Source organism: Manacus candei, unplaced genomic scaffold, assembly GCF_025592945.1.
Source record: "Manacus candei isolate 608988 ecotype Guabito, Panama unplaced genomic scaffold, ASM2559294v1 h1tg000076l, whole genome shotgun sequence".
Taxonomy (NCBI): domain Eukaryota; kingdom Metazoa; phylum Chordata; class Aves; order Passeriformes; family Pipridae; genus Manacus; species Manacus candei.
In genome coordinates this window covers 3362884-3379028 of record NW_026138124.1, presented here as the reverse complement: position 1 = coordinate 3379028, position 16145 = coordinate 3362884, and the positions used below count along the sequence as shown (strand labels likewise).

The window sequence follows — 16145 nt, the reverse complement described above, 5'->3', positions numbered from 1 at the left end:
GCCTTGTGTGGTTTAAGGTGTGGTTTTGTGATGTGTCCATCCCTGATAACCCAAAACATTTCAGAGGGCAAAGGGTGCTGCTGGACCTGCTCCTCTCCAGCCCAGAGAGCAGCTGTGGATCGTGTCCTTCAGACAGAAATCATAAAACTACTCAATTTGAGGCCGATTGAATTCAAATAAAATGAGATTTGGTAAAACACAGCCTGAAACACTCAGCACAATTTATCATTGGATCTTTGAATCACAGAATGGGTTGGGTAGGAAGGAACCTTAAGGGACCCTGTTCCACCCCCCTGCCATGGGCAGGGACACCTCCCACTAGCCCAGGTTGCTCCAAGAGCCCCATACAACCTCATCTTGGACACTTCCAGGGATGGGGCAGCCACAGCTTCTCTGGGCAACCTGTGCCAGGGCCTCCCCACCCTCACAGGGGAGAATTCCTTCCCAATATCCCTTCCCAATACCCTCTGGCAGTGGGAAACCATTCCCCCTTGTCCTGTCACTCCAGGCTCTTGTAAACAGTCTCTTGAATTTCTCTGGGATGTCCTGGATGGTGCTTTAGGAGTCTCCTGGTGACAAATGATGCTGGGCTGGGATAGCAGTTTGAGTTCTGTTGTGTTTTGGGGAGTTCCACCCTCCTGCCTTCAGTTACGGGGTCTGTCTTTTGGAAGCCACAGGGCAGAGAGATGAGCCCAGTCCCAACTTTGCCACATCCCAGGAAGGAGGAGTGTGATGGATCTCAGTGGGATCTGCAGTGCATTGACACCACGGCAATCTGACAGGGAGATTATGATTTTGTGTCAGCTCCATGGAGAGGGAGTTTATGGAATCTGAGGTAAGAAAGGACATGAACTTTGAGGGCTGGAAGCAGAGGCATTTGGAAGGGGGGAGTAGTGAGGACAGCCAGGAAAACCTGCTGTGCAGGGAAGAAACCAGGGCAAATGTCACTGGGCCAGGGGTGGGATGAGGTGGTGGGATGGAAAGTGTCCAGAGAGCAAAAGCAACCCGACCCTGGGGAGGGACAGACGAGTGACACTTGCTACAGTGCTGGGGGAGGGTGGTGAAGTGTTTCCAAAAGAGCAGGAGGAAGTGCAACAGCTGGGAGATCTTGCAGAGAGAGAGAAAAAATGAATGAGAAGGAAGGATGTGAACTCATCCTGATGCAGCATCCACAGTGTTTCTAGAAATCATGAATCTGCCTTGCCAGGAAAGACAGTGGAGGTCAAAGGCATCAGAGAGCTCTGAGCAGGCTCCCAAGTTTTCCAGCTGGTGGACTCTCTGCATCACCTGCAACTAGGGAACTGCTCAGGGCAGATACCAGTTTGATGCCCAGACTGGTTGGCAATGGGCAGCTGGAGAGAAGCCAGGAGCACTGGGGTCTGGTTTTGGGAGCTCTCTGGCTGTCTAAGTGTGATTTGCAAGTAGGATTTCTGGTTAAGTCATGGCAAGTGGAGCTTGTCCCTGTTCTCCTCAGTGGAACTGCACTGATTGCCTGGCTCTGACCTCCACACAGACCCTGCAAGGCCCAAGTCCTGCTCAGCCTCAGCTGGGGGGGATGGCTGCACAGGATCAGGGAATCATTTAACTTTGAAAAGACCTCCAAGGTCATGGAGTCCATTATCCCAGCACTGCCAAGGACTGCTCTGCTCAAGGTGTCTGGCTTGGCTGAAGGAAGAAACCCCTTGGGATGCCACATCTGGCAGAGTGACCATGGGTTGGGTGTTGCTGTTTTTTGAGCAATCAGTAGATTAAGGTCCCATTTTTAGGCTCAGTTTTGTCACCCAGACGCACCGACAGTGTCCCCTGTTATGACTCAGCACAATTTACAGCCTTGCAGCTTTAGAAATGTGCTTTCTCAACAAGTTACATCTTCCTTTCTCTTCCAGCAGAAAATGTTTTGTCGCCTCAGGGGGATGTGACTCATTGTCTGCTTCTTTCTAAGCACTCAGCAGAAATGGCCTTTTGGGTCTTTGTGGCCACTTCTGCCTTCTCCTGGCTATCACAGGGAAGGTGACAGCCAGGCACCATTTCTGCCGTGATACTTCCATGTCTTCCTCAGCCCTGGAAGTCTGGGATACCTCCCTGCTTTAGGAAAACACTGCTTTTGTATGCAGCCTGCCAACCCATCCCTTTTTACATCCCTTTTTTGAATTCTGGCCCCTCAGAAGTGACACACTGCCTGACTGTGGTGTCTCTGGGAAGAGCTGTTCTGGGTGTGGGATGAGCCTCCCCTCCCTGTGGCAAACCAGGCCCTGGTCCCTGGGATAAGGCACAGAGCTGGCACTCCTGAGTGCACGGGCATTTTGCCTTCAGGGTGTCCCATTCCTCTCTGAAAAAGCCGAGATGGAAAAGCCATCAGACCATGAACCTTGACTGCCATCAATCCACATCTCCATCAGCACAGCCCAGCTCCTCCTCCTGTGGGGTGCCAGACTCCAAACTCCAACTCCTCTGGCTTTTGTTGTGCCTCAAAATGCCTGTGGACACACCAGAGTGATGTAAACAACTAACACAGAGATGTGCAGGGATGTTACAATAATGATGCCATTCTTATCGCAGTAAGGACTTAATTTCAGTAAATTAATGACTTAAATTCAGTAAATACCACACTCTGGTTTCAGGATGAGTCCCTCTCTTAGTAGTTTACAAATTCTGAAACCCTTGACAGCATTGTTCTTGTTTTGATCTGAATCCAGAGGAAACCCCCTCGAAAGCCACCCTCCTCTGGGGTCCCAGCCCCTCTTTCTCTTCATCTGCTGCCTCAGCCTTAGTGCCCTCTGCTTTCTTGTGTTCCCCTGCCTGAGCACCTCACAGGGCTGTTTCTGGGAGGGATGAGCACCACAAATAGCCATGAGCTTCCCAGGGAAAAATTTCCTCCCTGTGAGGGTGGTGAGGCCCTGGTACAGGTTGGGCAGAGAAGCTGTGGCTGCCCCTGGATCCCTGGAAGTGTCCAAGGCCAGGCTGGACAGGGCTTGGAGCAACCTGGGCTAGTGGGACAGTGTCCCTGCCCAAGGGGTGTAATGACATGATCTTCAAGCTTCTTCATGATTCTTTCTCTATGATTCCACAGCCCAAGGGCTGCACAGTGTGAGGGTTTCCTTGCATTCCTCAGCTCTAGCAGCAAAATCAGCCTCAAAAAGCTGCATCGACAGCAAATACAGCCCCTGCTCCAGACAGGGGGATCCCTGGGTGTGGATTTGAGCTGATGGTGACATGGGTACTGCAGCTCCTGCCTGCTCTGGGCCACCATCCTCACTGCTCCTCCTCTGCAGAGCGTGGGGGCTGTGGAGGTGCCCAGGGATGCTCTCCCCACACACACATTCCTCCTGCCTTTGCCTCTCTCATGTGGGCTCCGTTCACACCTCAGTGCCTGGGGAGGTGGATTTCCAGCACTTTGGGTCCCTCCCTGGTGCTCTGCAGCTCCTCTGAGCTGTCACACGTGGGTGGGTGTGAGATCAAGGCAAACATGAGCAATTCAGGGCTCCCTCAGGCTCCCAGAATAGTGGTGAGGAGTGAGCTGAGGTACCCGCAGCGTGGCTGCTGTGGGAGGCTGGAGTGTGCCCCGAGTGGCTGAGGACATTGCACAGGGGGTTGTTCTCCACAGGCTCCAACAGTGCCCAGGCTGGGTGATGCTCCCTGGGTGACCCCACACCCTGTGTCCTTCAACAAGAAACCCCGAAGCTGTGGGACTGCCCCCACAGGGGCAGATGGGGCTTGTATCCAAGAGGCACTGTGGAGGCTCAAGTGATTTTGGGATGATCCCATTGCAGGTCTTCCCCCTCCTGTCCCCTGCTCCTGCTGTTCCCTGGAGTGAGGGCAGCTCTGGGCACTGGGTTTTGTGCCAGTCTCAGCCCTCAAGGTCACATCTCTGGGCTCCAGCACTCTGCTGGCTGGCACCCAGTGGCCCAGGTGTTTTCCCCTCCAGCATGGCCATGATGATCCCTGCTCCTGGAGCTGGTCCTGGGGCGTGCAGGGCCTGGGGAGTCCAGGCTTGGACCAAAGCCACCACCCCCACATGCAGCTCTTTGTCCCCCGGGTGAAATCCACCCCCCAGCCAGGGGCTCCCTCCCCTCAGGAGGAAGGGGGCTCTGCTCCTGCTCTCCACCTCCCTCCCCTCCTCCCTGGGTGCTATTTTGAGTGGATGCAGTGGTGGGATGACTGATGGCATTCACGCTGCCCCGTGGGCTGGGGAGCCGGGGGCTGCAGTTCCTGAAGTGACAAGATGTTCTCCTTCCTCCCCCAGACACACCCACGTCCCCCTGATCCCTCCCAGCCCCACCCGGGGCTCCTCTGGCTGCTCATCTCCCACCCAACCTCTGTGTCTGCTCCTCTTCACCCCTGCCCAGGAGCCCCCCTCCCGCTCTGCCCCCCTGTGTCACCCTGATGGTCGTGTTTGTCCTCCCACATTCAGTCTGGAAACGCTGTGGGGTGAGCTGAGCCTTTTCTCCCTCGGGAGAAACCCAAATCCTCCTTGTTCATCCAACAGAGCCTGCCCAGAGCTGACCAGAGCAACCCAAATGCCAGCAGTGGGGTGGGAAATGCCATCAGGGATGTTGGAATTGCCATCAGGGATGTGGGAAATGCCATCAGGGATGAGGGAATTGCCATCAGGGATGTGGGAAATGCCATCAGGGATGAGGGAATTGCCATCAGGGATGTTGGAATTGCCATCAGGGATGTGGGAATTGCCATCAGGGACGTGGGAATTGCCATCAGAGATGTGGGCTCCATCTCCTTCAGCTCCAGGGGGGACCAGTGGAGATGTCTCCTTGCAGGGGCAGGTCCTGCCCTGGGCTGGGGTCCAGCAGGGTGATCTCTGGAGAGGAATCTCCAGGGATGGGCAGGTTTTGGGGGCACAGAGAAAAAACACCTTTTCTCCTGAGAGGGAATATCTGCCAAGCCTCATGTCCCAGGTAAATGAGAGCTAAATGAAATAGTTCTGAAAATCTCGCGGGGAAACGTATTTTTTCCACCCTCAGCTCTGGGAATAGCTGATCCATTTTAGCTGCAGCTCTCAGAAAGCTTTCCCTAAACCAACCAATGTGTTAAATTTCAGGCCCTAAAGGTAATGTTTTAATTGATTATAATGGGGCCAGGGATGGAATTTAACGAGCTCCCGGTTGTCATAATGAGTGGTGATTAAATGCTTTCTAAAAAGTGTGAGCCAAGCTACCTGACTGTAATCTGAGCCTTTCTCACACCTCCTCCTTCATGGTTTTTCTTGTCTTATTTTGCAAAACAGGACGTTCAGACAGGGAAAGCTTGTGGGAGTTTTGACAGCGTGGAAAAGGAAATAAAGAACATGTTGCCACTATGATAATGTCAGCTACTGTCATCCCAAAGGGTTGTAATAGAGGCAAAGACAGAGAGTTCTTACAAAAATATTTATTTATTGAAATCTGGATTGAATATTATGCCAAAAGTACAATTAATTAAATACAGAACGTACAACCCGAGTCCGCATTAAAAAAATACATCTATTAAATAAAATTCTTGTTTAGCTTGGAGTTATTGCACCTGATCCCTCCCCTATAAAAAATTAAATAGGAAAACATTAAGTTGGATTCTGGAACGTTTTCAGTTTCTCAGGTAGCTCTAAAGGGCACTGAAGCATTTCTGATGCAGCCACAGCTGGGTCGTGCTCGCCAGGACACGGAGCAGGATCTGGGCAGGACCTCAGTTCAGCTCCAGGTCGTTCATGTACTGCTGGACCCACTCCTGCTCGGGGTTGGCACAGACTTGCCGGCCCTTCTTGGTGATAAACCTGTGGGGTGCAGAGAGGTCAGTTTTTGGTGGGAGAATGAATGGGGAATCACAGGATCATGGAATGGGCTGGGTTGGAAGGGACCTTAAAGATCATCTCATTCCACTCCCTGACTTGGACTGGAACACCTTCCCACTAGCCCAGGTTCAAGGCCCTGGCCTTGGACACTTCCAGGGATCCAGGGGCAGCCACAGCTTCTCTGGGCAACCTGTGCCAGGGCCTCCCCACCCTCACAGGGAAGAGTTTCTTCCTAATGTCTTATCTAAATTTACTCTCTTTTGGTTTCCATCCCAGCAGGGGATTCCAGGGACAGAACAAGAGCCCTGCCCAATTCCAGCCTCTCCCAAGGATGGGATGAGGATACTGTGCCCATCCACACCAGTTAAGTCTTCAAAGTGGTAGAGCAGGACCAGGGTGAGACTTCTGTGCTTTAAACCCACAGAGCATCACCTTGTACTTCTTGTCTCCCCCAGCCTCCACTCCCTGTCTTTGGAAAAGGGGTGTTTCCCTCCCTGGATCGTCATCCCAAATCCCCCCCTGCCCTGAGGAGGGGACTTACACAACGCCTGGCTGGGGGCACTGGCTGTTGGTCTCATAATAATCCACCACGAAGCTCCGGGGCAGCTGCCGGGAGAAGTAGGAGAAGCAGCAGGAGGTCGGGGGGTCGGAGCCAACTGTGGAGGGCAAAGACAATCATCAGCAGGGGCAAGGGGTGGGGAGCAGGGCCAGGGAGCTGGGATCCCACATCCCTGGCTCTGGGGAGTAGGGATGACATGGAAGAAGAAGGGAAAAGGAGAGGCCTTTTTAATTCTTCCTTCAGTTTTTTCCCTGTTGGCTTCACCCTGAACTGGCACTGACAGAGCCCGTGTCACCAGGCAACATCTTCCAGCCCAAACCTGGCCACCCTCAGCCCTCCTCAGGGTGCCCTGCACAGCACCACTGACCTCTGCAGCACTGTGTGGGGGTGTGGTTGTGGTTTTAACCCTCTTTTACCCCAAAAAGGGTAAATCAGGGTTTAGGTTTTACCCTAATGGTCTTTGAGCTGTGCCTTTCCCGGGGCAGGAGAGCCCCCATGACCCTGGAGCACCGGCCTGAGGATGGTCTGACAACATGGGGAGGGACCCAGGGTGGAAGTGCTGGCAGAAGGGACTCTGTCCCAGCAGGGACATCTCTCCTGTCCCCATGGAGGGAGGATGGGGAGCCCCTGGACTTACATGGTGCAGCAGAGCTCTGGTAGCAGAAGGCGGCGACGAGGACGGCGAGGGCAACCACGGAGACCTTCATGTCAGCAGAGAAGTGGTGGCTGGAGCTCAGCAGGCAAGGGGAGCTTGAAAGCCTCTTTTCTGGCTGATGCTGAGACGGTCACCAGCCCCTCAATTTATGGGGCGAGAGGTCCATGTGGAGCCTTACGTAGGCATGATGGAATTTCCCCCAGAGGAGAGTCCACTCGTGGTGCAGTCCCGTGATGGAACAGAGCAGCCCCAGCCCCGGAAGAGTGAAGCTCCCCCCTTGATTCAGTGCCTCCCCAGTGACACAGGATATGAAACAGTGACTGTGGCTATTTCTGCTTCTTTCATGCCTGTCCCTTAGCAAGAAGTTCCTCTGTGGAGGTTCCTGCATTTGTCAAGTCCCCTGTTGCCCAACCTGCCTGAGTAGCCCAAAGGACAGAGCTGGGCAGAAGGGCATCAATAGGATGAGGCTGGTTAGGGAAAAATGGGCTGTGGGACTGGAAAAGGTCCTTTACCATGGACTGCTTCCCTCACACACCACCCCGGGAGCAGGAGATGGGAGCTGTCACCAGTGCCCTGTACGTGTTCCACAGAGCTGGAGGTGACTCAGGGCATGTCCTGCAGCTGTGACAGCACTGCAGGCACCAGCACAGGTAGTGGTGAGCATGAGACAGGAATCCCAGAGTTGAAGCACTCAAATTTCCTCAAATTTAAGGGAAGGGAGAGAGCTGAGATGGGGTGTTATCTCCTGGAAGTGCCCGTTGCACTCCAGGTCCTATAAAGAGACCCTGAATGACCAATTTGGATTAGACAGTTAAATTTCAAGGGCTACTGGTAGGTGAGGCCTTTCATTCTTAGCCTTGGGGCTGCAGAGAGCCAAAAGATGTTTGGGGACTTTGTGACCCTGAGGATGAGGCAGAAGGAGCTCCAGTAGCAGGGTGAGGAAGGAGACACTGCTTCTGAAGATCAGGAGATCAGGAGCAGAGTAACTGGGCTGAGGCCATGAGCAGAAACTGGGATTTTGGGAAGAAAAGAGTATCCTATCTCAGCAGAAAATTGTCATGACAAGGGGAAGTAGCACATCATATGGGAGAGGGTAAGAGCTCACAGCTCTCCCTGGGCTGAGACAGGGATGGTTCACTGGGAAGAAGCCACCAGCCTGCACAGAGTGCCATGGAGGTCTAACAGATTCCCCTCTGTCCCTGAGGAGGAGAGGGAAGGCCTGGCAGGGAGGTGATGAATGCTCTGGGAAGAGCTGGGGGCCCTCCAGCTGTAATGAGATGTTCCTAGAAGGATATGTGTTCTCCAGAGGGAAGCAGGCGCTCCTGGGATGTGACTCCATTTTATTTTCAAGGCATCAAGTGGTGATGTCTTGGGGGATGCTTCCAGTGGAAGGATTATAACGTCAAGTGGAGCAACCCAACCTCACCAGCAGCACCTCTGCACCCTCCCCACAGTGCTGGGCACTGACTCATCCTCTTTCTATTAAAGGCTCCAGCCCCTGCCCCAGGAACCTTCTGGAAATAACCCGGTGTTTTCCAAATATCCTCCAACACTGCATGGTGGGCACAGCCCTCCAGCAGCCATGGCTGGTTGGCTCCATGAGGGATAACTGCTCTGTTCCAGGCAGGATAACTGCTGTGCTCCAGGCAGGATAATTCTCTGCTCCAGGCAGGATAACTGCTCTGCTCCAGGCAGGAGAACTGCTCTGCTCCAGGCAGGAGAACTGCTCTGCTCCATGAGGAATAGCTGCTGTGCTCCAGGCAGGATAACTGCTGTGCTCCAGGCAGGAGAACTGCTGTGCTCCAGGCAGGATAATTCTCTGCTCCATGAGGGATAACTGCTGTGCTCCAGGCAGGAGAACTGCTGTGCTCCAGGCAGGAGAACTGCTGTGCTCCACACAGCCAGAAAGGGGTCTGGAGGACAAGGCCACCTTGGACTTGCACAGGAGCAGTCCCAGGGATGTCCCACCCTCAGGGAGGTTCCTGGTGGGACCTGTGGTGATGCCCCTCACCCAGGCAGATTAGTCCCATGGAGCAAATGTGGCTCTTGCCAAGTTGGGCATCACCTTCCTGGACACACCACGGCCCCCTCTCCATCCTTCCCTCTGCACAGGCACCTCACAGGTTCACTCATCCCTCCAGATCCCATTCCCTCACTCCACTCGTCATGCTGCCTGTTCCCAGCTATCCCAGGAGGATGAGGAGGGCTCCTGGCCAGGCAGGAGGTGGGAACTTGGCGTTCTGACTGTTCCAGCTGGACCAGGAGCCGTCTGTGAGTGAGCTCCAGCTCCCTTGGATCCCGGCTGGCTGCCCAGGGAATGCAGTTGTGGAAGTACGTAAGAGCTCTGAGCTGTTCCCTGTGATTGTGCCTTCAAGAATTCGTGGGTCATGTCTCCGGATCCACCTCCTCCAGCCATCTGCTCCTGCCCAAAACTCCATTTATGGGGAGGAAATAAAGATGAGACCTGTCTGATAAAAGATGAGTCCTGTGAAAACAGAGGAATTAGTTGGAAATCTGCAGCGATTATTCAAATGTTTCCAGTGAAAGATTTCCCCTCTCAGGCAGCTGGACACCTTCCTGCCTTCATCCCTTTCCTACCAAGAAGATGCCAAACTATTTCAGACTCACAGGGATCATTTTTTTAGCTAATAAAAACAAAAAAATTCCTTAATTCAGCTGAGTCAGTTTAGTTTAGACAATTTGTTTTACAGGGGACTGGGAAGGGCTGAAACTTTACTACTGCTGAAAGCAAAAAATAATCCCAGAGCCAGGTTCTCGAGGAATCTAATTTTTCCTTAGAAATCTGAGCAAAGCCCTCACTCTACCAGCTGGATAGAGGTGGGAGGTTACAGTCATGTCAGTGATGCCCTGGGATGTCACAACACATTCCTAAAAAATGTTTCCTTACCCACTCCCCACATTCCAGTCATGATGAAATGACAGAGTCACCTCTTCCAGCTCTTCCCCTTTTTTTAGGAAGAGAGGTTGGGTGTGTTTTGGATGAAGAACCATCCTACCCTTGAGACATGAAGATGGCCATGGAGGAGTGGGCAAAGTGGGCTGGAGCATCTCCAGGGGGATTAAGTTCATTGCAGGGCAAAACTGTGGCATGAGAGGGGAGTTTTCCCATCTTGGCTCCAGTGGTTTCAGGATTCCTGACTCAGCAGGCACTGTTTGGAGTCAGTGGGATTTGAAGGAGTCTGGCTGATGCTGCTCTGATTTACACAAAGAGGTTTTCTCCAAGTCCCTTCAAAAAAAATCCCAGGAGAAAGTGCTAAGGAAAGCAAATGCCCAAAATAGACTCAGTGACAGCAGAAATGGGGAAATTCTCCATCTTGAATGAAAGGGGAACCTGGAAAAAACTGGTGAGACTGGCTGATGTAAGGTGCTATTTCTAGCAGGGTTTAATGAGGAGGAATTGGGATTAGCTCAGAAAAGGAAGTAATTAAAAAGGTCCTGAGTTCAGAAACTGCCTCTAAGACAAGACCCATCATTTCCTGCAGCTGCCTCCCTCCTGCCCAGCTCCAGCACCAGTGGCTTTGTGCCAGCACCCAGGAATTTCACCCCCCCCCCATTCTTGACATAGGTGGAGAAATGTTGGGGTTTTTCAGATGATGTCATGTCCCAGAAAGGGCTCCAGTGGGACCCTGTGCCTGTGGGAGTGACTGGGGACTGTCTGTCTCCAGCATGGAGGGGCAGGGGGAGAGCAGGACCACCTTGGCTGGTGGCATGAGCAGTGCTGGTCACCTCTGGCTGCATTCCAGAGGAAACCCTGAAGTCATGTCAGGGCAGGAAGTTGCTCAGAGCTGATAAGAAATGTGTATCTTGTCAGAGGTTCCATCCTCCCCCAGAAAGACTTTTCCCAGTCTGGAAAAAGCACACCCCAGGGAACACAGTTCTTTCTGGTGGCTGATGCCTCAGACCTCTCCTGGCCTTTTCTTGGAAGCAAAACACATCAAAAAGGATGAAGTGTACAGCATTTCAAAGCAAATTAAAGTGAAAAAAAAAAAAACCTCCTTGCTCCAAATCCTTGGCATGAAAGGACAAAACAAAGAAAACTCGGATTTTAGGAATTTTTGAGCTTTAGGGACTGGCTGTGGGGCTGTGCTTCTGGATGGGCTTTAAGTTCCTTTCCAACCCAAATAATTTTGGGATTTTTTTGAAAACCAAACCCAGTTTTTAAATGAACCCACTGGGACTTGTCTGCTCATCGTAGCAGAGGAAAAAGGAAAATAAGCAAGACACAAGTTGATTGTTTTCATTTTCCTTGGTGCTCCTGGAGTGCAGCTCTCTGGGGGTTTGGTGGGATGGGTGCAGGCAGCCAGGGGAGCACAGGGTGGTCACTGCACCCCAGGGGTGCTTCAGGGGTGGCTGAGAACAACCTTCCCCTCCTCACCGAGGGGGCTCAGAGCAGAGGCGACCTTTAAGCTTGTGCCAGGGCCATTGCCAGGCTGGAGGACTTCCCTAACTATGGCTTCATGGAATCATGAAGGCTGGAAAAACCCTCTGAGATCATCGAGTCCAACTGTTCCCCTGGCACTGCCAAGCCCACCACTGACCCATGTCCCCAAGTGCCACATCCACACGTCTGTTAAACCCCTCCAGGGATGGAGACCGATGGCCCTCAGCCCCCCTTCAGCCCCCCAAGTGCCCAGGGCTGGTTTGGCCCCTCTCTGCAGGCAGGGCTGTGTCACTGGGGGGGGTTGGAGCTCCCAAGGGAGGGGTGACTTTCCAGCTGCCAGTAAACCCCGTGGGCACACACAGATGTTTACTGGCCTCTTGATCTGTGCAGAGCTGTAAAACCACTTCCCATGAGTGGGGCTGGTTGGAGGTTGGGGCTGGTTGGAGGCTGGGGAGCTCTGCAGCGTCTCTCTGAAGTGCAGGGCCTGGCCCTGTGCTGTGGAGGGTTTGGCCACCCCAGATGGGTTTGTGGCCTTCAAAGGGGCCATTGTCTGGCTGTCCTGGTCAGCACGGGCTGTGCCTGGCACCCACATCCCCCGGGGCAGAGGAAAGGGCTCAGGGAGCTCTGGCAGCACTTGCCAGTGTGCCACAGCCCCTCAACCCCTCCTGCACCCCCCCCCATCCCCACAGTCTCTCCTGCACCCCTCCGCAGCCTGACAGCCTCTCCTGCACCCCTCCACAGCCCCACAGCCCCTCCTGCACCCCTCCACAGCCTGACAGCCTCTCCTGCATCCCCCCACAGCCTCTCCTGCATCCCCCCACAGCCCTTCAGCCTGTCCTGCATCCCCTCACAGCCCCACAGCCTCTCCTGTACCCCACCACAGTCCCACAGCCTCTCCTGCATCCTCCCACAGCCCCTCCTGCCTCCCTCCACAGCCCCACAGCCCCTCCTGCATCCCCCCACAGCCCCTCATTCTCTCCTGCATCCCCTCACAGCCCCTCAGCCTCTCCTGCACCCTTCCACATCCCCACAGCCCCTTCTGCACCCCTCCAGAGCCCACAGCCTCTCCTGCATCCCCCCACAGCCCCCCAGCCCCTCCTGCATCCCTCCACAGGCCCTCCTGCATCCCTCCACAGCCCCTCAGCCTCCCCATGTGGGCTCCTGCATCCCCTGGGGACCGTGCAGGGAGGTGGTGTTGGTTTATGAGTGGCAGTGGAGGGACTTGGCTTGGTCAGGGATCACTTCTCCCCAGGCTGTGAGCAGAGGGACAGTGCTGTGACCCTCAGAGCACCTCATCTCTGCCCTGGGTGAGACCATCAGCGTCTCCCACGTGGAGCACCCCACAACCCAGAGTGTCCACCTGTGGCCTTATGGGCACCTCACTCCCCAGAGCTCACATCTGCTCGTGGGCTTCTGGGCAGGAGGAGCAAATGGCTGTGGGAAGTGTCAGGGGTGAATTCATACTCCTTCTGTGCTCCAAGACCCTTCAGTGCCAGGGCTGGGAGGGTGAGCTGTATCCCAGGGGAAGGCAGACAAAGCCCCCCCTCAGCCTGGGGACAACCCTCAGCATCACCCACCCAAGTGCCCTGCATCCCCCTGCCCTGGGGGTGTGGGCTTTATGGCTCTTGGCAAGGGCAGGATTTCAGGGGGACCTGAAGGAGTCCCAAAAGCCTCTGGGTTAATCCTTGTCACCGTTTATACCCCAGGGGGTGAGGGCACAGCACCCCCACAACGTCCTTCCCTCCAGTCTCCCTCTTTGAATAATTTCAGCTTTCCACTTCTCCCCTGCCTGCACCAAAACAAACCTCGCAGCCCAGCCTGGGTGGGGCTGAAGTGCTAAAAAAATGGCTCGTTTCCAGGAATAATAAAGGAAACTTGAGAGGGGTCAGCTCAGGAACGCTTGAGCTGCAGGAACTGCAATAGCAGAGAGCTCTGGGATTTGCCAGAGAAGCGAAAACCAGCGCTCGGAAGCAGCAAACCGAAACCAGAAAGTGGCTTTGGAGGTCAGCGAGGGGGAAATGCTCAGGGCCATCCCGGGCTGGATCAAAGCTGGAGCCCTGGGGCTGGGGGAGGAGGAGCCCCCCCCTTCCAGGAGGCTTCTCAGCGCTCCGGGGGAAACAACATCTCAGTGACAAAGGGCAGCTCTGTGGGCACAAACTGCTCCGTGCCACCACACAGCCGAGGGGTGCAGCTGCAGCAGCTCTTTGCAGCCTCCTCCTCCTCCTCCTGCTCCAGCTTCACCACATTCAGCAGCCAGGGATGGTTTCTTCCCTCTCACTGACCATCCCAATGCTTCCAGGTGGAGGACAGAGCTGCAGGTCACATCCCCCCTGCCTGCCCTGGTGCTCTACACACACCATCAGCCCCGTGGTTCAGCCTTGCAGGGGAGCAGAAGGTGTGAAGTTCCCATGATCAAAGCTGTCCCTGGCTGGTGGCAGCCACAGCTGTGTCTCTGTGCAGCCACAGCCTGTGTCACCCTGTTGCTGCAGTGCTGGTGTTTGTCACTTCCCCGAGCACACACTGACACGAGAGTTGTGAGCACAGAGGAACAGAAAACTCCCACTCTTGGTTTCTGCATGATTTATTTCCATGGCAAAAAGCCATAATTTGGTTTCGTTCCGTAATTTGGCCAAAAGCCGGAGCTTGTTCTGCCCAGAGCTGCTCAGACTTACCCAGGGAATGAAGAGCTGGTCCTGCCAGGGCTTGTTGTGAATCCAGAAAAATCCAACACCTTCCCTGATATCCATGTCAGGACTTACAGGGCATTTGTCCCCACTAAAAGCACACACTTGGCCACTCTGCTGAGGTCTCTGCCCAGCTGAGGTTGAGCCTGCAGCCTTCCACAGGGATGTAAGACCATGAGAGGAAGGAGGAATGCAAAAGAGATCCTCCCTGTGGGGTAAGTGTGGGAAGGAACAGACCATCACCTGTCTTGGAGGCCTTGAACCTTCTCCTTTCAGTCCCTGCTGGGGACGAGCCAGTTTATGAAGGTTGGTGTCTCCACTGCTCTCATGTGCAGCCCCAGGGTAGCTGAGCATGGAGTTTGGGCTTCTGGGGGTGAAAATCCAAGCTCAGGAGACCCAACCACAGGCCTGAGAACCCTCCCTGCAGTGGAGGGTCTTTGACTGCACCCCCAGAATGTGGCAGAACATCAGGAAGCCCAGCTCACCCCCTCCCTGCTCCCCAGGCAGGAGTTGCCCCGAGCTGAGACTTGAAAGTCTCTCCCATGCCAGGGGGGTTCTCCAGCACTTGCTTCTCACCTCTTTAGCCAGAAATTCATCTTCAACTCAAGGCATCCTTTGCATGGAGCAGTTCAGGCTGGCAAAGTGCCTCAGGTTTGGCAAATCCCTTCTTCCAGTGAACTCCCTGCTCCCAGGTGAGATCCTGCCCTTTGGGATGCCTGGGACTGTTGAGGGCAAGCTGGTGAAGTGTGGGTTAGATAAACACCAGTGAGAGAGGCTGGGAATGGGCTGGAGGGTTGTGACCTGTGGCACAAAGTCCAGCTGGAGGCCAGGCAGCAGCAGGGAATCCCAGGGATCGATACTGGGGATTCTTTTATATCCTTATGACCTGACTGATGGGACAAAGTGCACCCTAAGCGAGCTGGCAGGGGACACAAAGCTGGCAGGAGGGGCTGGTACACTGCAAGGACATGCTGCCTTCACAGAATCATGGAATGTTTTGGGTTCAAGGAGATCTTAAAGCCCATCCCATTCCACCCCCTGCCATGGCAGGGATGCCTCCCGCTATCCCAGGTTGCTCCAAGCCCTGTCCAACCTGGCCTTGGACACTTCCAGGGATCCAGGGGCAGCCACAGCTTCTCTGGGCAACCTGTGCCAGGGCCTCCCCACCCTCACAGGGAACAATTCCTTCCTAATATTTAACCTAAATCTTTTCTTTTTTAGTTTAAAGCTGTTCCCCCTTGTCCTGTCCGTATTGGCTCATGTGACATGCATAGAAACCTCGTCAGGCTGGAGAAATGGGCTGACAAAAACCTCATGAAGTTCAACAGGAGAAGTGCAGAGTCCTCTCCCTGGGGAGGAACACCCCCAGGCACCCCCAGGATATGCCAGTGCCAACCAGCTGGAAAGCAAAAGGCCCCAGGGCTCCTGGTGGACACCAGGCTGGGCATCATCAGCAAAATGCCCTTGGCACCCAAAGTCCAACAGGTTCCTGGGATGCCTGAGGAGGAGCATTGCCAGCAGATCAAGGGAGGTGACCCTTCCCCTCTGCTCAGCACTGCTGAGGCCCCTCCTGGAGTGCTGGGTCCAGTTCTGGGCTCCCCAGTACGTGGACATACTGGAAAGAGTCCAACAAAAGGCCATGGAGATGATGAAGGGGCAGGAGCACCTCTCCAAGGAGAAAATGCTGACAGAGCTGGGACAGTTCAGCCTGGGGAAGAGAAGGCTCAGGGGGATCTTACCCATGTGTGTGGGGGGTAAAAGTAGATGGACCCCAACACTTCTCAGTGGCCACTGACAGGACAAAAGGCAGCAAGAAATTCCATTTAAACACCAGATAAAATTTTATTGAACAACAAAACAGGCTGCCCAGAGAGGCTGTAGAGTCTCACAGCCCACCTGAACATGGTCCTGGACAGCCACTGAGCAGGGACTGGGCCGGGTCCAGTGAATTCCAGGGTGAATTCCAGGGGTGTCTCCAGCCTCAGCTCCCTGCTGACCCGTGTTAACCCAAGCACTGTTGGTCTGGGGGGGCCAGGCAGAGCGTTTTGGGAAGCACAGGTCCC

At 54.3% G+C, this 16145-nt stretch overlaps 1 protein-coding gene across 1 annotated transcript; it reads right to left on the bottom strand.

Annotated features, from left to right (window-relative positions):
- Positions 1–5386: 5386 nt before the first annotated feature.
- On the bottom strand, positions 5387–7172 carry LOC127480922 (C-C motif chemokine 4 homolog). Its single transcript, XM_051809628.1, has 3 exons — positions 6979–7172; positions 6324–6438; positions 5387–5764 (listed from the first exon to the last, which is right to left on the bottom strand). The coding sequence occupies exons 1-3, from the start codon at positions 7046–7048 to the stop codon at positions 5677–5679; spliced, it is 273 nt and encodes a 90-aa protein (XP_051665588.1). The 5' UTR covers positions 7049–7172; the 3' UTR covers positions 5387–5676.
- Positions 7173–16145: the final 8973 nt, after the last annotated feature.

Excerpts from the sequence above, each read along its gene's own strand:
- LOC127480922 (XM_051809628.1), bottom strand. The coding sequence starts at position 7,048 with ATGAAGGTCTCCGTGGTTGCCCTCGCCGTCCTCGTCGCCGCCTTCTGC. Across the intron at positions 6,439-6,978 it reads CCAGAGCTCTGCTGCACCAT|TTGGCTCCGACCCCCCGACC; the intron begins GTAAGTCCAGGG and ends TGCCCTCCACAG. Across the intron at positions 5,765-6,323 it reads TGCCCCCAGCCAGGCGTTGT|GTTTATCACCAAGAAGGGCC; the intron begins GTAAGTCCCCTC and ends TGCACCCCACAG.